The 20960-nt window shown below is 46.1% G+C and overlaps 1 protein-coding gene across 8 annotated transcripts in view; it reads right to left on the bottom strand.

The window, feature by feature from the left end:
* TP53BP1 (tumor protein p53 binding protein 1) overlaps positions 1 to 20960 on the bottom strand; it is an 848450-nt gene that overhangs the window by 600723 nt on the left and 226767 nt on the right. For all 8 annotated transcript variants that reach the window (XM_069222604.1, XM_069222600.1, XM_069222601.1 and 5 more), the window contains exon 10: positions 3831 to 3919. In XM_069222604.1, the coding sequence (XP_069078705.1) occupies positions 3831 to 3919 (89 nt within the window). The remainder of the gene's footprint in view (positions 1 to 3830; positions 3920 to 20960) is intronic.

Genomic DNA, 20960 nt, shown 5'->3' on the forward strand with positions numbered 1-20960 from the left:
TATGTAACAATTTTTCTCTGGACTGTCGGACCCAAAAGGGCTTCTCCCAGAAAGCCAGTACATGCACCAATAGAGCTTCACTGTTGGATAGCAAAGGCTCCAAGACCGTAGAGGAAGTTTGCAAGATTTCTCTTAAAGTGTTAGACTTCGCCTCAGGAGCAGGCAGTTAATTCCAGTGCTTCTATTGCTTTAGTACCATCAAATTCAGCTTCTCTAAAGGAGAACCAGAGGGGTAAGAGCTACCTTGTTCTAGACAAAAATCCAGGACACCTGCGTTTTGTAAGTCCAGAACATTTCTTTTTCCACTTAGATAATGTCCACCGATTTCAAGGGTTTCAAATCACCAGACATGCAAATTAAGGCTCACCCTTAATAAGTGGGCAAGTGGATACCGGAGTTATTCTTAAATATCCAGCATGGACTGCTGGAAACTTCAACCTGCACAGAATTAGTCAACAGAGTCAGGAGGTCTGGCTTCAACTTTTTCTATGTCAATTTCAGCTTCAATTACAAGGAAAAGCCTGCTGGCTGAGAATGGTGGAAACTAGACACCACATACAGATTTTGTGTGTTCGACAAGGACATTTTTTTACAGCATCTGAGTCAGGATTTGAACCCTCAAAATCTTGGGAGGAGACATATGACTAATCGCTGTCGAAAGCTGAAGAATATTGATAGTGAAGCACTGAGAATAGCCCTAAGGTCAGATCAATGAAGCGGCAAACAACAAGAAATGATGCAAGCATGCCGCTTGGCATCTTATATACTCCAGAGTGTTCTTAGCTGGGGTAGATTAAGTTACGGTTGAGGCCACAGGGTGCCACCTCGGGACGCTGCTGAGCTATTTCTGGTGATTACATTTGTGTATCAAGTCTGGTGCCTGGAGGATATTCATAAGGTGAAGAATATGCAGGAAGAAGTATCGATCAGAAATTAGATTTAATAAGTGTAGGAAGTTGGCTCTGTATATACTATCTCAAAGTGAGAGACCATATGCACAGAGTCCAAGAGTTTACCTTAGAGGTTGATAGTGGCAAAATTAGATAATACTTGTAGGAAGTTGGCTCTGTATATACTATTTCAAAGTAAGAAATAGTGTGCACAGAGTCCAAGGGTTCCCCTTAGAGGTAAGATAGTGGCAAAAATAGATAATTCTAATGCTCTATTTTATGGTAGTGTGGTCGGGCAGTAGGCTTATCAGAGGGTAGTGTTAGGCATTTGTTGTATACACACAGGCAATAAATGAGGAACAAACACTCAAAGACTTACTCCAGGCCAATAGGTTTTTATATTGAAAAATATATTTCCTTAGTTTATTTTAAGAACCACAGGTTCAAGATTTACAGTTAATACTTTAAGTGTAAGGTACTTCACTTAGATACTTTAGGAACTTTGAATGAAAACAATATCATGTACAGTCTTTGTAAAAATGGCAATAAGCTATTTTCAAAGTGGACACAGTGCAGAAATCAACAGTTCCTGGGGGGGGGGGGGGTAAGTAAAGGTTAGATTAGGAGGTAAGTAAAACACTTACAAGTCTCAGTTCTGGGGCATAGGCAGCCCACAGTTGAGGGTTCAAGCCAACCCCAAAGTTACCACACCAGTAGCTCAGGGTCAGGTGCAGAGGTCAAAGAGGTGCCCAAAACACATAGGCGCCTATGGGGAACAGGGGTGCTCCGGTTCCAGTCTGCCAGCAGGTAAGTATCTGCGTCCTCGGCGGGCAGACCAGGAGGGTTTTGTAGAGCACTGGGGGGGGGGGACACAAGTAGGCACACAAAACACACCCTCAGCGGCACAGGGGCGGCCGGGTGCAGTGTGCAAAGCAGGCGTCTGGTTTCAGGTAGGAATCAATGGAGGGACCCGGGGGTCACTCTAGCAGTGCAGGCAGGCACAAGGGGGGGGCTTCTCGGGACAGCCACCACCTCGGCTACGCAGAGGGTCACCTGGGGGGTCGCTCCTGCGTTGAAGTTCGGTTCCTTCAGGTCCTGGGGGCTGCGGGTGCAGTGTTGGTTCCAGGCGTTGGGTCCCTTGTTACAGGCAGTTGCGGTAGGGGGAGCCTCTGGATTCTCTCTGCAGGCGTCGCTGTAGGGCTTCAGGGGGGTCGTGTCTGGTTACTCACGGGCTCGCAGTCGCCGGGAAGTCCTCCCTGAGGTGTTGGTTTTCTGCAGGTTGAGCCGGGGGCGTCAGGTGCAGAGTGTAGAGTCTCACGCTTCCGGCGGGAAACGTGAAGTCCTTGAAAGTTGCTTCTTTGTTGCAAAGAAGTAGCTGGTTTTGAACAGGACCGCTATCCACGGGAGCTTCTTGGTCCTGTAGTCCAAGGCAGTCCTCTGAGGCTTCAGAGGTCGCTGGTCCCTGTCGGATGCGTCGCTGGAGCAGGTTTTCAAAGTTGGAGACAGGCCGGTAGGGCTGGGGCCAAAGCAGTTGTCGTCTTCCTCCTTCTCTGCAGGCTTGTAGGTCAGCAGTCCTTCTTCTTTCTTCAGATTGCAGGAATCTATCTTCCTCGGTTCTGGGAGTCCCTAAATACTGAATTTAGGGGTGTGTTTAGGTCTGGGAGGGCAGTAGCCAATGGCTACTGGCCCTGAGGGTGGCTACACCCTCTTTGTGCCTCCTCCCTGTGGGGAGGGGGTACATCCCTAATCTGATTGAGGGAATCCTCCATCTGCAAGATGGAGGATTTCTAAAAGTAAGAGTCACCTCAGCTCAGGACACCTTAGGGGCTGTCCTGACGGGTGGGTGACTCCTCCTTGTTTTCCTCATTATCTCCTTCAGCCTTGCTGCCGAAAGTGGGGACAGTGGCCGGAGGGGTGGGCATCTCCACTAGCTGGGATGCCCTGTGGCGCTGTAACAAAGGGGGTGAGCCTTTGAGGCTCACCGCCAGGCGTTACAGTTCCTGCAGGGTGAGGTGAGAAGCACCTCCACCCAGTACAGGCTTTGTTCCTGGCCACCTAGTGACAAAGGCACTCTCCCCATGTGGCCAACAACATGTCTGGTGTGTGGCAGGCTGGCAAAAACTAGTGAGCCCACACTGGAAGTCGGGTATGTTTTCAGGGGGCATCTCTAAGATGCCCTCTGGGTGTATTTTACAATAAAGTGCATACTGGCATCAGTGTGCATTTATTTTGCTGAGAAGTTTGATACCAAACTTCCCAGTTTTCAGTGTAGCCATTATGGTGCTGTGGAGTTCGTGTCTGACAGACTCCCAGATCATAAACTCTTATGGCTACCCTGCACTTACAATATCTAAGGTTTTGCTTAGATACCATAGGGACATAGTGCTCATTCACATATGCCCTCACCTGTGGTATAGTGCACCCTGCCTTAGGGCTGTAAGGCCTGCTAGAGGGGTGACATACCTATGCCACAGGCAGTGTGGGGTTGGCATGGCACTCTGGGGGGAGTGCCATGTCGACTTAGTCATTTTCTCCCCACTAGCACACACAAGCGGGCAAGCAGTGTGTATGTGCTGAGTGAGGGGTCCCCAGGGTGGCATAATACATGCTGCAGCCCTTAGAGACCTTCCGTGGCCACAGGGCCCTTGGTACCAGGGGTACCATTTACAAGGGACTTATCTGTGTGCCAGGGCTGTGCCAATTGTGGGAACAAAGGTACAGTTTAGGGAAAGAACACTGGTGCTGGGGCCTGGTTGGCAGGGTCCCAGCACACTTTCAATCATAACTGGCAGCAACAAAAGGCAAAAAGTTAGGGGGTAACCAAACCAAGAAAGGCATTTCCTTACAGTAAGCCACGGAAAGCAGGTACAGACAAAGAGAAACAAGAGGAAAGTAAACTATGGATGATATACAAAACAGGCACACATGAAGAAGATTTACCTCCTTCCTGATCTGTAGGGGAGCTGGGAACGATGATGGGGGTTGATCGGGAAACATCAGGGGAAGGAGGAACCAGGTCTGAGGAATTCCTACATGTAAAAAGAATCAAAGGTTAATTATTTAGTATATACAATTTATTTTTTCTCCATAGAAAACACTGTTCAAGAGACAAAACAAGTACACTGATTTCAGTTTTAGAACAATCAGTCTTTCAAAAGCGTAATTCTTGCCAACAATACAAAGGACATCGCAAACCATTTTTTGTGTTTTTTTTTTTTTTTTAAGCTCAAGGGTATCTTGAGCCACCCAACATTCCAACAAAAACTACGAAAGATGCATTTAGAAAACCTCAAAAACAGCTTGTAAATGGTGCCATCACCTTTGATAGCAATGTGTTCCTGTGCAAGGACTGGATGCAGAGTTCCAGTTCATATTTGTCAATGGGACTGGAATCAAATTATGCACAATGACTTTGGAATGCTGTACCAGGAGCCTACCTAATCAGTAATTTTTTTTTTTAAATCACTCTCTCGGTCATCGGGACTACAAACTGTTTAATGTCAAGGTACTCTACAAGGAACACCAGAGGAAATAATATCAATTTGAAGCTGGATTTTCCCTTCAAAAGCACAGATTGCTGAAAACCACAGAACAACATTTTTAAAATAGATAAGGTTTGTGAGTTTATAATCTAAGGAGTTTCAGATGTAAAAGATACAAATCTACGTTCATGTGGGGGTAAATAAATAACACGAAAAAGACTATATGAAATGCCTTGGGAAGGGGAGGGCGAGGGAGAGACTTTTTCTCACAGCAGGTCTTTGCCACGCAAAGAGACGCACACCCCATAGGTAGTGTCACCTGTATATTTTATTTAGAGATGCTGCAACCAACCAAACACATTTTGATCATACAGGCCTTAATCACAGATATGAACCGGTGACGTCACCATGCACAGTGTTGTTGTCAATGATGTAATTTCAGATGTTATTAGAGATGTTATCAATGATAGTGATTAAACATGTTATGGGTGAGGTAATGAGAGACTACAACACATGTATGAAGAGGGTGTGAGTTATAGATACTTTAGGGCATGAGTTTTAATAACTGATGAATTTACAAGTTGTTTTGTTAGTTTAAAACATTATGGCCCTCATTATGACATTGGCGGTAAATCCCGCTTACCGCCACGCTAACAGCTGGCAATTTACTGCCGTGCTGGTGAATATCCGTTCACCATATTATGACACACACACCAATCTGACAGAATACATCCGCATACACAAATCCGCCAGACCAAAGGTCCGTGATAAACTGGCGGTCCCAAAACCACACCATTACACCAACAAAACAACGCCCATCACATTACGACCCACGAATCACCACAGCGGACATTCAACAGTGGTAAACCATTGGCAGTACATACTGCCGCGCTCAGAATGGACACCCACATACAAAACACCACCACATTGGACTATACCAAAAACACACACCTGACAACCATAAACACACCACACTCACACACCCACACCACTAGAAAACACACACACACATTACCCCCACATCCCTTTACCAACAACTATTGCCACCAGGGGACTGAGAAGAAGAGCACAGAGACAACTAGACCCACACACCACATACATCTATACATCCCACACACACCCCACGTTACCCAACACACCAACACACATCACACAACACCCATGGCACCACAAAGGCACCCCCGTTCCAGTGAGGAGGACTTTAGGGTCATGGTGGAGGAAATCGTAAGGGTAGAGCCACAGCTCTTTGGAGCACAGGTGCAGCAAATATCAATAGCAAGGAAGATGGAGCTATGGCAGAGAATTGTGGACAGGGTCAATGCCGTAGGACAGCACCCAAGAACATCAGGAAGAGGTGGAATGACCTACAGAGGAAGGTACGTTCCATAGCAGCAAGACACCCAAGCCAGCTCGCCATACAGTGGACTGGCAGTGGACCCCAACCTCTTCCCCCACAACTCACAGCATGGGAGGAGCAGGTACTGGCAATACTGCATCCTGAGGGACTCTCCAGAGTTGGTGGAGGACTGGGTACTGGTAAGTCAACTTTTAACAGTTATCACCCACCATACCTGCATGCCACCACACACCCTCACCCTCACTCCCATCATTCCACCACATCCCACACACTCCACCAACACATCTCACTAATCCCAATGCCAGGCCCTGCATGCTGTACCAATGCATGGACACTCCTCCCAGCCCTGCATGGACACTCATCACTAAAGCATGAACAGCATAGGGAAACTAACAATCCAACAATACACCAACACACACAAGCAAAAGCTGGCAGGGTAACAACAACCACAGAGGGGAATCTACAGAACTACAAAGGTCATACACTTGAAGCATAATACATCATTTACATCCCCACAGGTATCCCCGTCAATGTCACTGGAGAGGAAGCCACCATTATCCAGTCCCCCAACAGAAGAGGCCCACAGTGATGACAGTAACTCTGGACTTCTGGGTCTGGATGACCTACCTGGCCCATCAGGGACCACTGGACAGCCGGTCACCCAATCCCACTCAGAGACCACCACAGAGCCTCCCCCATCAGGAACCAACACCACAGCACCCACACCTCTGTCCACAGGAGACGCCAATCAGCAGTGTGCCCACCTTTACAAAGATCCCAGGCCACACCTTGCCCACAAGACAATCACGGACCTGGGGTCAGTTGCAGTGGGCACACCGCTCAGGGGACAGAGGCACAGGCCAACTGGGAGGACTGCTGTGCGCCAGGGGGAGGCCAGGAGCAGGGTACCGACTCTCCAGGAGGCACTCTCCAAGATCCTGGGAGCCTGCCAACATTCCCAGGACACGATGGGCCAGATCCTAGACAACGTGCAGGAGAACAGGCGGCTGCAGGAGGGACATTACCAGGGGATCAGGGAGGACTTGCAGGACATTAATACCACCCTGATCTCCATAGCAGGGGTGCTGGCAGTCATTGCCAACATCGTGAGGGAGGCAACAGCACACCAGCGGGCCCCTGCCAGTAGCCAGTCATCTGAACAGCCCTCCACTTCCGCTGCCGCTAGTGGCCAGGAGGCCCTGCCACAGGACCAAAATGCCACTAGCACCTCTCCCCCTGCAGAAGGTGAACCACCCAGCAAACGTTCCCTGCGAACCAGACAGAAGCCAGAGACGACTGCCAAGACCACCGCCAGGAAACAAGACTCTCTTGATTGTCCCCCTTGTGTCACACTCAGTCACCTTGTCCACTTTGAACTGCCATTGCTCCCCTTCCTGTGTCCCCATGGACAATGCACCTGTGCTACAAACAGCCTGGAACAAGACCCTGGACTTTCCTCCATCACCACCCCATTCCATTGCACTTTCCCCTCTATATATTAGCACAACAATAAACACCCTTGGATAAAACTTGACTACTAGTATTTCATGTATTGCAAATTTGTATTGTTTGAAACAGCTACAACCATTGCAAATTAACTCTAAATAGTATGAGCATAGAATTAATAACTTTTTGCTGGCTGTTGTGATCACATCAGGACAATGTTGTCATATCACGAACATCTGTAAAATAAATATTGTAAGGAAATGCCTTCCTTGGTATGGTTAACCCTTGACTTTTTGCCTTTTGTTGATGCCAGTTATGATTGAAAGTGTGCTGGGACCCTGCTAACCAGGCCCCAGCACCAGTGTTCTTTCCCTAAACTGTACCTTTGTTCCCACAATTAGCACAGCCCTGGCACACAGATAAGGCCCTTGTAAATGGTAACCGTGGTACCAAGGGCCCTGTGGCCATAGAATGTTTCTAAGGGCTGCAGCATGTATTATGCCACCCTGGGGACCCCTCACTCAGCACATGCACACTGCATCAGAGCTTGTGTGTGCTGGTGGGGAGAAAATGACTAAGTCGACATGGCACTCCCCTCAGGGTGCCATGCCCACCTCTCACTGCCTGTGGCATAGATAAGTCACCCCTCTAGCAGGCCTTATAGCCCTAAGGAAGGGTGCACTATATGCCCCTATAGTGTCTAAGCAAAACCTTAGTCATTGTAAGCGCAAGGTAGCCATAAAGAGTATATGGTCTGGGAGTGTCAATTACGAACTCCACAGTTCCATAATGGCTACACTGAAATATGGGAAGTTTGGTATCAAACGTCTCAGCACAATAAATGCACACTGATGCCAGTGTGGGATTTATTGTAAACTACACCCAGAGGGCATCTTAGAGATGCCCCCTGAATACCAGTCCGACTCCTAGTGCTAGGCTGACCAATTTCTGCCAGCCTGCCACAACTAGATGAGTTTCTGGCCACATGGGGTGAGTGCTTTTGTCACTCTGTGGCCAGGAACAAAGCCTGCACTGGGTGGAGGTGCTTCTCACCTCACCTTGCAGGAACTGTAACACCTGGCGGTGAGCCTCAAAGGCTCATGCCTTTTGTTACAGCACCCCAGGGCATCCCAGCTAATGGAAATTCCCACCCCTCCGGACACAGCCCCCACTTTTGGCGGCATGGCTGGAGGAGATAATGAGAAAAACAAGTCAGGACAGCCCCTAAGGTGCCCTGAGCTGTGGTGATCCCTGCCTTTAGAAATCCTCCATCTTGAGTTTGGAAGATTCCCCCAATAGGAATAGGGATGTGCCCCTCTCCCTTCAGGGAGGAGGCACAAAGAGGGTATAGCCACCCTCAAGGACAGTAGCCATTGGCTACTGTTCCCAGACCTAAACACACCCCTACATTTTGTATTTAGGGGTGACCGTGAACCCAGGAAATCAGATTCCTGCAACCTACAACAAGAAGAAGGACTGCTGACCTGAAAGCATCTGAGAGACGATGGAGACAACAACTGATTTGGCCCAAGCCCTACCGGCCTGTTTCCAGACTCAAGGAACCTGTATAGTGACGCATCCGACAGGGACCAGCGACCTCGGAGTTCTCCGAGGACTGCCCGGAACCTGAAGGACCAAGAAACTCCAAAGAACAGCGGCACTGTTCAAAAACAGCAGCAACTCTGCAAAAAAGAAACAACTTTCAAAGAACTATCTTTTCCCGCCGGAAGCGTGAGACTTCACACTCTGCACCTGACGCCCCCGGCTTGAGTTCAGGAGAAGCAACACCACAGAGAGGACTACCAGGTGACTACGATGACGTGGGTCCCCGAGTCAACACCTCTGCACACCCACAGCGACGCCTGCAGGGAGGTTCCAGAGGCTCCCCATGACTGCGACTGTCTGGTAACAAAGGAACCGACACCTGGAACAAGCACTGCACCCGCAGCCCCCAGGACTGAGAGGAACCACCTACCAGTGTAGGAGTGACCAGCAGGTGGCCATCATCCCAGCCCAGTCAGTGGCTGGCCGGAGAAGCCCCCCGTGCCCTGCCTGCAGCGCCTAAGGGACCCCTTGGTCCCTCCATTGCTTCCAATAGCAAACCCGACGCCTACTTTGCCTACTGCCCCCAGTCGCCGCTGAGGGTGTGTTTTGTGGGCTTGTGTGTGTACCCCCCCCCCCCCCAGTGCTCTACAAAAAAAAACCTAGTCTGCTCCCCGAGGACCTGTAAGCAGACTAGGACCGGAGCACCCCTGTTCTTCATAGGCGCCTATGTGTTTTGGGCCCTCCTTTGACCTCTGCACCTAACCAGCCCTGTGTTGCTGTGGCTTTGGGGTTGCCTTGAACCCCCAACGGTGGGCTGCCTATGCCCAGGAGACTGACTGTGTAAGTGCTTTACTTACCTGAGAAACCCAACCAAACTTACCTCCCCCAGGAATTTTACTCTATTGATAAATTGGAGGCCAAAGTTGAGTATAATAAAAAGACAGAACAGATAGTCCCACTTTATCAAGACAAAGGCTTTTCAGAAGTCAGCTAGACTACAGCTAGTTCCCACAAGTGGGAACGGATGAGCTTCTGAACGGTTGGGCATAAAGTCTGATTGTATAAGTCTAGAAACACAAATGAGCAAATATTATTTATAAAAAAGATAGGATGGTATAATTAGCAGTATTACGGTGGGTGACCCAGTTTCAGTATGACCACAATCTCTGCCAATGGAAGGTCTGGTCGCAGTGTCCTCGACCGGAGAGCCACAGTTAAGAGTTTTGGACATCAGGTCCAGAAGTTAAGTGCAATATGCCCCCGGGCCATACTTTAGGGGAGGGAATGCAAGACCCCCCACCTCCCTGACCTTAAGAGGCTTGGGAACTCCATATTCTGGAGGTTTTAGAGAGGGGTGGCAGAGGGCTCCACTCCTCAAGCGGTCCCAGGGACACCATCCCTGAGCCTTGAGAGGCCCCAGAGACCCCCATCCACTAGGCCTTTTCCACTTAAGTGGGTGTCCCCCGGCCCACCTGGGGCATTCACAGAATATAACAATAGGAGCAGCATGGGTGGGTGCCCAGGGACCCCATGGTCCCAGTCAACTCACGCTCGACATCGGGCGGGAGCAATCAGAAAGCGGGAGCAATCAAAGTTTTCCTATCTGCAAGATCGCAGGAAGGGAAAAAAAAAGTATGCACCCACCCGGCAGGAGCATTTTCAAAACTCCCACCGTGTAGGAGCACACTTCTTCCCTGCACGCGATTCCACCCTGCTCTCTTATATTACATTTTCTCAATAAACTCAGGACAGGAAACTAAATCCTCGAGTCTTGTAATGGCTGCCTGCAAAACTTTTTACTCAAGTTGCAGGCAGACAACCTGAGCCTTGCGCCCGTGCGAGCAAAAAGAACCAATCGTTTTTAAAAATCAGAAGGCTCGATTTTTTTAAACTGGGTTTGAGGGACTCACAAAAGTCCCTTGAACCCACAGACCAGATGTACAAATATTTTGGAAGTATGATATCTTCAAAACTGCTGAACGGATTTACACAAAATCAGGCTTTCTCAACCAAGATCCCGATTCCTGTCAAATTGGTGTAATACTTTTTGAAACTTTTTGTGAAGATTTGTCAAATGGCACCAATGTTATCTGCAAAAAAAAAAAAAAAAGCATTTCCGATGGAAACGCTGAACTAGAGAGAGAGAGAGAAAGAGAGAGTGTGTGTGTCTATATATGGAAAATGTCTCTTACCCAGTGTACATCTGTTCATGGCATGAGACGCTGCAGATTCACATGCTGTGCATACCCCGCCATCTAGTGTTGGGCTCGGAGTGTTAAAAGTTGTTTTTCTTCGAAGAAGTCTTTTCGAGTCATGAGATCGAGGGACTCCTCCCATTTCGGCTCCATTGCGCATGGGCGTTGACTCCATCTTAGATCGTTTTCCCCGCAGAGGGTGAGGTAGGAGTTGTGCATGTAGTAATAGTGCCCATGCAATGGAGTAAGTATATATGTACATAGTGTGATTAAAAGTGATATATTTACAAATGTATAAATGTACAATTATCAACTTATAACAGCTACAGGCTCCCGGGGAGGTGGAAGGGCGTATGCCACGAACAGATGTACACTGGGTAAGTGACATTTTCCGTTCGATGGCATGTGTAGCTGCAGATACACATGCTGTGCATAGACTAGTAAGCAGTTATCTCCCCAAAAGCGGTGGTTTAGCATGTAGGAGTTGAAGTTGTTTGAAATAATGTTCGTAGTACTGCCTGTCCTACTGTGGCTTGTTGTGTTGTCAACACATCCACACAGTAATGTTTAGTGAATGTATGAGGCGTAGACCATGTGGCTGCCTTACAGATTTCTGTCATTGGTATATTCCCTAGAAAGGCCATTGTGGCACCTTTCTTACTAGTGGAGTGTGCCTTTGGTGTAATAGGTAGTTCTCTTTTTGCTTTAACATAACAGGTTTGAATACACTGGACTATCCATCTAGCAATGCCTTGTTTAGATATTGGATTACCTGCATGAGGTTTTTGGAAAGCTACAAACAACTGTTTTGTTTTGCGAAATTGTTTGGTTCTATCAATGTAATACATTAGTGCTCTTTTTATGTCTAATGTATGTAATGCTCTTTCAGCTACAGAGTCTGGTTGTGGAAAAAACACTGGCAGTTCCACTGTTTGGTTTAAGTGGAACGGTGATATAACTTTTGGCAAAAATTTTGGATTTGTGCGTAAAACCACTTTATGCTTGTGTATTTGTATAAAGGGTTCTTGTATGGTAAAAACTTGTATTTCACTTACTCTCCTAAGAGATGTGATAGCTATTAGGAAGGCTACTTTCCATGTTAAGTATTGTATCTCACAAGAGTGCATGGGTTCAAATGGTGGACCCATGAGTCGTGTTAATACAATATTGAGGTTCCACGAAGGAACTGGTGGTGTTCTTGGGGGAATTATCCTTTTTTAGCCCCTCCATAAAAGCTTTTATAACAGGGATTCTAAATAACAAAGTTGAATGTGTAGTTTGCAGATAGGCAGACATTGCTGTGAGATGTATTTTAATGGACGAAAAAGCTAACAGACTTTTGCAAGTGTAGTAAGTAGCTTACAATGTTTGTCGTGGAGGCGTGTAATGGTTGTATTTGATTATTATGACAGTAATACACAAATCGTTTCCATTTATTTGAGTAGCAATGTCTTGTAGTAGGTTTCCTAGCTTGTTTGATGACCACCATACATTCTTGTGTAAGGTTTAGATGTCCAAATTCAAAATTTCAGGAGCCAGATCGCTAGATTGAGCGATGCTGGATTCGGGTGTCTGATCTGTTGTCTGTGTTGAGTTAACAGATCTGGTCTGTTTGGTAGCTTGATATGAGGTACTACTGACAGATCTAGTAGTGTTGTATACCACGGTTGACGTGCCCAAGTTGGTGCTACTAGTATTAGTTTGAGTTTGTTTTGACTCAATTTGTTTACTAGATACGGAAGAAGTGGGAGAGGGGGAAAAGCGTAAGCAAATATCCCTGACCAACTTATCCATAACGCATTGCCTTTGGAGTGAGGGTGTGGGTACCTGGATGCGAAGTTTTGGCATTTTGCGTTTTCTTTTGTTGCAAATAGGTCTATTTGTGGTGTAAAGGAAAAGGCAACCAGGGCACTCCTGAATCATGAAACCAAGATAGGTAAGTTCTCAGAGGAATTTATTAGTCAAACCTCCAAGGTAATAGTTTTAAATTTATACAGTGATAGTAGTGTCCATTGATTATAATAAATGCAAGAAAAGTCGGTAACAGCCACTTTGTATGTATACAGTGATAGTAGTGTCCATAAATTATAATAAATGCAAGAAAGTTCGGTAACAGCCAATAAATGCAAGAAAATTCGGTAACAGCCAACACGTGTTTCGTCCTCAACGGACTTCTTCAAGGCTGGAAACAAAAACAGATTGGAGCTCTTAAACAAAAAATATTCACTACCATCGGTAGGTACATATACGGATTAAGACCTTAATTGTAAATTGAAAATAATGGGAAACGAACATTCTTTATCGGTCAAAATTACAGACCCATTATGAGTATTTTATAATCAAACTAGAGATAACCCATTCGTACGTAGTGTGTTGTCTCCAAAGAGTATTCCTTTGAATGACGAAAGTAGAGCGTGACAGTGAGAAAGGCCCAGACGTAATAGTTTGTGAATGATGAAGATAGTGACAACCATCACCAGGGAACGGAGTATGCTTTAAGGGGTGTGAGTTATTTCCAAAAGAGAGGGTCGTGCTAGAATTAAAATAGCATAACACTATGAGTGATATGACATGGTAATCATAGATGAATAAAATTACCTCATGAGCTAAACTGTAAAAAGGAATCAAAAAGTTTCCTATTTGGGTTCCATGTGAGAATTCTAGAAAGGTAAAGAAAGCCCAGAGGAAAACACATTACTAGTGTAAAGGGCTCAATTGGATAAAAAATAGGAAAAGTAAAAGGGAAAAAAAGTCGAGGTCAAATATAAGACCTACCAGGGAGGCCGATGAGTTCTCTATCATAGTAGAAGTTCCTTAATCTTCCAGAAACGAGTATTAATTAAGAAGCTAGCAAGCTATCATGTAAGTGTGTTCATGGTAGGAAAAACACTCGGAAAGCGGCCTAGGTAAAGCCAGGCTGTATGCGTTGAGCTAGAGAGAGATGGGAGAATGAAATTCGATTAAAATAATAACATCGGACCGAGAGCAAAGCTATGGTGGCTATAGGGGAATTCATGTTAACTGAAGTAAAGATAAGGGAGAAGACAAAAAAATATTTTTTGGTTTAGAGTATGTCCAAAAGTGAAGGGCTGACTCCCCACAGAAAGCAGAAATTGGTCCCATGTTTGGTAACCGAAGTCAAAAGACTTATATTTCCGTGCGCCGGGGCATGTGGAAAATAGAGTAAAGCCCACTATTTTAATTGGGTTATGGTGCGGAGCCAATTAGACTAGCGGGATTAGTAGTAGAAGCACTTACCCGTGTTTCCTCAGATTCCGGGAAACTGCACACCAGTATGTGTGCGCGATCGACAGCGCGTGCTAACGCTACCGTAAACAGACCGACAACAGTAAGTTCGAGGAGTATCGGCGTATGTATACGCGTACTCCGAAAACAAAAGAGGGACTAACGTCTAGTCTGCATCGAAGCATGGGAATGAAGGCTCCGTGATAGGAGCACTCTATGGAAGCCATATTGGAAGTAGTAGAGCGAACAGTACGTATCTATGTGCAAAAATGGTTGTGCACGAAACCATGATCATATAAAATTAAACAACAGGCGAGTGGGTGCCACTATTGGATATAGGAAACAAAGGAAGTGGTAGTGCATGGAGACCAAATTCACCAGACATTATTGATTGCTTATTAGAGTTTGTTTGATAGGTGAGTACTAATTTAATGGAGGTGGGAAAATAAAATGAGTGCATACATAGTGAATTACGTAAGAGAAAAGAAACAGAAACAGAGAGGGATGTACAATCAGAGTACACATTAAGTGCATAAGTATCAATTAAAAGTCTATACACATATAGAGTAAATTTTGTTGAAAATTTAACATGATGTTTTAACAAAAACTACTGTATTCACATACTTGTACAGGTATATGGTAAATGGCATAAACAAATAACACTCCAGAGGTTTATAGAAAAAGACAACAAAATAGGAAATGTTGAGAAGATTATTCCAGCAGAATGTAACAAGTTGTTATTGTTAATGTCAAGTGCTTTTAGTACATTTGCGGTAAAGATCAAGTATAATGTGAGGATTACAAAAGACATTACAATGTTGCAATAAGTATCGAACATATAGGGGCACGTACATAATTTTGAGTTATCATATTTGTTTATTTTTTATTTTTTGTATTTTTTATATATAGCCTAAAAGGAAAGCTAACCAGAACTGCGTAGAGACCAAAAACTGGATCCTATTGATGAGCAGATGAATTAATAATAGTAGGGAGGTGGAAAAATGCACCTTTGTTAGAGAAAAACATGCAGGTCCTTATTTATGTTAAGGCCCTGTTCTACTGCTCGTAGCTTAATGATCCACCTACTCTCAAGGCGTCTTAGGGCCAAAGTACGGTTACCTCCTCGGGGCATCTTTTTTACAGAGTCAACCCCGTGGATATGAATGTCGAGGACTTCTCTACGTCCATGTGTCTCATTGTAGTGGGTCGCAAAGGGATAATTAATGTTCGAAGATCGAATGGCCCTCAAGTGTTCTTGGATTCTCTCTTTCAATGTCGGATGGTACTTCCCACATAAATGAGTCCACATGTACAAACAATACAATAGACCACAAAGCTCGTATTGCAGTTAATAAAATGCTTAAGTTTGTGAGTGATCTGTGTATTATATTGGAAGTTTACTGTCTTATCTTTGATGTATCCACAGATGTTACAGTGTCCACATCTGTACGTACAAGGTGGTGGTTTGGGCATCCAGGTATCCCTATTATCTGGTGGCATAAAACTGTGACATAACTTATCCCGTAAGGTGGTACCTCTCATGTAAATGATGCTGGGGTTAGTAGTAAGTCCATTTTTAAGAATGTCGTCTGTTAGTAGTGTAGACCAATGTTTACGTACAGTCTTGTAGATTTGGGAGCTCAGTGCACTGTGTTTTATAACCAAGGAGATGTGTTCCTGTGATCCATTCTTTTTAGTATTGGTAAGTAAGTTGGAACGTTTTGTTTTCATGATCTTATTGACGGCTTTGTTAAGGGTCTGAGGATGATAACCCCTTTGCCTGAAGCGTTGTTCCATGTTGTGTAATTCTTCACGGAATGTCAGTTCTTCGCTACAGTTACGTCGAATCCTGGTAGCTTCCCCATATGGAATGGCAACAATTTGGGATTTCGGATGTGAACTAGTGGCATGCAGAACCGCGTTGCATGCTGTAGGCTTTCTAAATAGTTTGGTACATATTTTGCCATTCTTTATGTAGATGGTGAGGTCAAGAAAGTTGATGGAAGATTGGCTGGCCTCATGTGTGAACTTCATGTTGAAAATGTTGTTGTTAAGATGTTCCGTGAATAATAGGAGTGAGGGTACATCGCCTGACCAAAAAACTAAAATATCGTCGATGTATCTGCCCCAATATAGAATGTGTTGTGTAAGGGGTGGAGGACAGGCACGCCACACATGTGTTTTCTCTAGGTAACCCATATAAAGGTTAGCATATGAGGGGGAGAATTTAGCTCCCATTGCTACTCCCTGTATCTGGCGATACCAGCATCCATTATGTAGGAAAACATTGTTGTCTAAGACTAAACTTATCAGGTCCATGAGCATGTTTGTATGAACTAGTAAGGCAGCATCCCTAGTATCTAGGTAGTGTAGGATGGCAGTAAGCCCCTCTGTTCTTGGAATACTCGTGTACAATGAGGTGACATCCAAAGTGACTAGATAGTGACCATCCGTCCAGTCATAGTCAGTGATTTTGCATAGTAAGTCTTTGGTGTCCCTAATGTAAGACGGTAGATTCCGCACAAATGGCTGTAGGAAGATATCAATATATTCTGATAGTTTCCCCGTAGGAGAGCCAATGCCGGAAATGATAGGTCTTCCTGGGGGAAACGTGCCTGGTTTATGTATTTTTGGTAGGATATAGATGCACGGTGAGGTAGGTGTGTTATTGTATAGGTATTTAAACTCCATATCAGATATCAAAGCCTTGTCAAGGTATATCTGGAGTTTGTGTAGGATGCATCTATTAACTTCCGGCATGGAGTTGGAAGTGAGTTTGAGATAAGCAGAGTGGTCTGATACCTGTCGATCTAATTCTGATATGTAGTCCGCCCTGTCCATAATCACGATGTTTCCACCCTTGTCAGCTTCTTTGATTATTATATCATTGCAAGTACCAAGTGCGATTAAGGCTTGCTTTTCAGCCAAGGTAATGTTGTGCACAGGAATAGCTTTATGTCCTGACAAGTATTGTTCCTCCATGTGGTATAACTCACTGGTAACCTTATTGCAGAAAGAGTCAATTGCAAAATCCCTGGGTATTATGGGTGTAAATTTAGAGCTTATCTTCAGATCACTGTAGGTCCTGGGGTTAGTGTCTATGTTTAGATCAGTAAGGATCTCTGTAAGAGTAGGTATGTATCCCTCCTGATGTTCAATTGAAAGCAGCGTTTGAATGTCTTTAGCGTCCTTAATGGTCATTGTGCTGGGAGTATGATGTAGGGTAGTAGTAACCCCAGCCCGGGTGTTAACATCGTAAAAATATTTGTAGAGTTTACATTTACGAATAAATTTGAACAGACTGATATGGAGTTCTGTAAAGTCTGGAAGTGTGGTAGGCACAAATCCTAAGCCTTTTTTGAGCATGTTAGTTTGGATAGGTGTCAGGACTCTAGAGGATAGATTGACGATAGAAATGGTACTGGAGATATCATTCTTGGGGTCAGGGGTATTTGTCACTGTTGAGCACTGCGAGTTGTTGAACGCGTGGCCACTCCCTCTTGACGTTTGTTTGGGTTTGTACTTGTGTTTCCCCCGTCTAGTGGCCTTGTAGTTGTGTCTTCCCTTCTTTGCAGTTGTTTTTGGCCCCTCCGGAATCGTTCCAGTTCCAATAAAAAAGGGGATCTATATGAAGTGGAAGGCAGAGGTATTTTATCCCTAGTATCTTCACTGGTTCCACTGGAGATGCTGGATATGTCTGTGTCGCTAGTCGTAAGGTTTGACAAAGGGGGGGGTTTTTCCGTAATAAGGGATTCCCTGTCAATGTCTAGTTTGGAATTGTCAAACTTACGTGCGAAAGTAAACACCCTCCCCTTCTTGTAGTCATTGTCATCCCTCCTAAGTTTACGTACTTTTTTGTCCTTGATATATAGTTGGTGTTTTTGTAGGACATCCTTAAGGATATTAAAGTTCTTTGTTTTGGTGTCGGGAGAGTCTATGTCGTTGATTTCTTTCTCTAGTTGTGCAATGTCCTGTAAGAGTTTCTCCCACTTATTTTTGGCATCACGGATAAGTATATCCATCATGCCATATGATGAAGTGATCAGCAATTGTTCCCACTCTTTAAGTAAATCAGGGCTGAGGTCATCGAAAGATGGAAAAAGGATAACCCTCAGACCCCTAGGGATTTGGTTGTTTTCCATGTATTTTTCTAAGATCGTATAATCCCACCATCGTGAGAGTTCTTGTTTTCTTAAACGTTCTAATTTGATGAATTTATTTCTAAGACCCTCCTGTGTTGGGCGAGATGTACTAGGTAAAAAGGTCTGGGCGTTGGTTTGGAATAGTTCTTTGAGCAGGGTATCCCTATTATCATCAAAGTTGTTGTAGGAAAGTACCATCTTGCCTGGCATGTTACCCCCATTTTTCACTGTATATATGTTGTTTTAGTTGTATGTGTCACTGGGACCCTGGTAACCCAGGGCCCCAGTGCTCATAAGTGTGCCTGAATGTGTTACCTGTGTAGTGACTAACTGTCTCACTGAGGCTCTGCTAATCAGAACCTCAGTGGTTATGCTCTCTCATTTCTTTCCAAATTGTCACTGACAGGCTAGTGACCATTTTTACCAATTTACATTGGCTTACTGGAACACCCTTATAATTCCCTAGTATATGGTACTGAGGTACCCAGGGTATTGGGGTTCCAGGAGATCCCTATGGGCTGCAGCATTTCTTTTGCCACCCATAGGGAGCTCTGACAATTCTTACACAGGCCTGCCACTGCAGCCTGAGTGAAATAACGTCCACGTTATTTCACAGCCATTTTACACTGCACTTAAGTAACTTATAAGTCACCTATATGTCTAACCTTTACCTGGTAAAGGTTGGGTGCAAAGTTACTTAGTGTGAGGGCACCCTGGCACTAGCCAAGGTGCCCCCACATTGTTCAGAGCCAATTCCCTGAACTTTGTGAGTGCGGGGACACCATTACACGCGTGCACTACATATAGGTCACTACCTATATGTAGCTTCACCATGGTAACTCCGAATATGGCCATGTAACATGTCTATGATCATGGAATTGCCCCCTCTATACCATCCTGGCATAGTTGGCACAATCCCATGATCCCAGTGGTCTGTAGCACAGACCCTGGTACTGCCAAACTGCCCTTCCTGGGGTTTCACTGCAGCTGCTGCTGCTGCCAACCCCTCAGACAGGCAGCTGCCCTCCTGGGGTCCAGCCAGGCCTGGCCCAGGATGGCAGAACAAAGAACTTCCTCTGAGAGAGGGTGTGACACCCTCTCTCTTTGGAAAATGGTGTGAAGGCAGGGGAGGAGTAGCCTCCCCCAGCCTCTGGAAATGCTTTGTTGGGCACAGAGGTGCCCAATTCTGCATAAGCCAGTCTACACCGGTTCAGGGACCCCTTAGCCCCTGCTCTGGCGCGAAACTGGACAAAGGAAAGGGGAGTGACCACTCCCCTGACCTGCACCTCCCCTGGGAGGTGTCCAGAGCTCCTCCAGTGTGCTCCAGACCTCTGCCATCTTGGAAACAGAGGTGCTGCTGGCACTCTGGACTGCTCTGAGTGGCCAGTGCCACCAGGTGACGTCAGAGACTCCTGCTGATAGGCTCCTTCAGGTGTTAGTAGCCTATCCTCTCTCCTAAGTAGCCAAACCCTCTTTTCTGGCTATTTAGGGTCTCTGTCTCTGGGGAAACTTCAGATAACGAATGCATGAGCTCAGCCGAGTTCCTCTGCATCTCTCTCTTCACCTTCTGATAAGGAATCGACCGCTGACCGCGCTGGAAGCCTGCAAACCTGCAACATAGTAGCAAAGACGACTACTGCAACTCTGTAACGCTGATCCTGCCGCCTTCTCGACTGTTTTCCTGCTTGTGCATGCTGTGGGGGTAGTCTGCCTCCTCTCTGCACCAGAAGCTCCGAAGAAATCTCCTGTGGGTCGACGGAATCTTCCCCCTGCAACCGCAGGCACCAAAAAGCTGCATTACCGGTCCCTTGGGTCTCCTCTCAGCACGACGAGCGAGGTCCCTCGAATCCAGCGACTCTGTCCAAGTGACCCCCACAGTCCAGTGACTCTTCAGTCCAAGTTTGGTGGAGGTAAGTCCTTGCCTCACCTCGCTGGGCTGCATTGCTGGGAACCGCGACATTGCAAGCTACTCCGGCCCCTGTGCACTTCCGGCGGAAATCCTTTGTGCACAGCCAAGCCTGGGTCCACGGCACTCTAACCTGCATTGCACGACTTTCTAAGTTGGTCTCCGGCGACGTGGGACTCCTTTGTGCAACTTCGGCGAGCACCGTTTCACGCATCCTCGTAGTGCCTGTTTCTGGCACTTCTCCGGGTGCTATCTGCTTCAGTGAGGGCTCTTTGTCTTGCTCGACGTCCCCTCTCTCTTCAGGTCCAATTTGCGACCTCCAGGTCCCTCCTGGGCCCCAGCAGCGTCCAAAAACGCCAAACGCACGATTTGCGCCTAGCAAGGCTTGTTGGCGTCCTTTCGGCGGGAAAACACTTCTGCACGACTCTCCACGGCGAGAGGGATCCGTCCACCAAAGGGGAAGTCTCTAGCCCTTTTCGTTCCTGCAGAAACCTCAGCTTCTTCTGTCCAGTCGAAGCTTCTTTGCACCCGCAGCTGGCATTTCCTGGGCATCTGCCCATCTCCGACTTGCTTGTGACTTTTGGACTTGGTCCCCTTGTTCCACAGGTACCCTAGATTGGAAATCCACAGTTGTTGCATTGCTGGTTTGTGTCTTTCCTGCATTATTCCTCTAACACGACTCTTTTGTCCTTAGGGGAACTTTAGTGCACTTTGCACTCACTTTTCAGGGTCTTGGGGAGGGTTATTTTTC

The sequence above is a fragment of the Pleurodeles waltl genome, chromosome 3_1 (assembly GCF_031143425.1).
Source record: "Pleurodeles waltl isolate 20211129_DDA chromosome 3_1, aPleWal1.hap1.20221129, whole genome shotgun sequence".
In the NCBI taxonomy this organism is placed as follows: Eukaryota; Metazoa; Chordata; class Amphibia; order Caudata; family Salamandridae; genus Pleurodeles; species Pleurodeles waltl.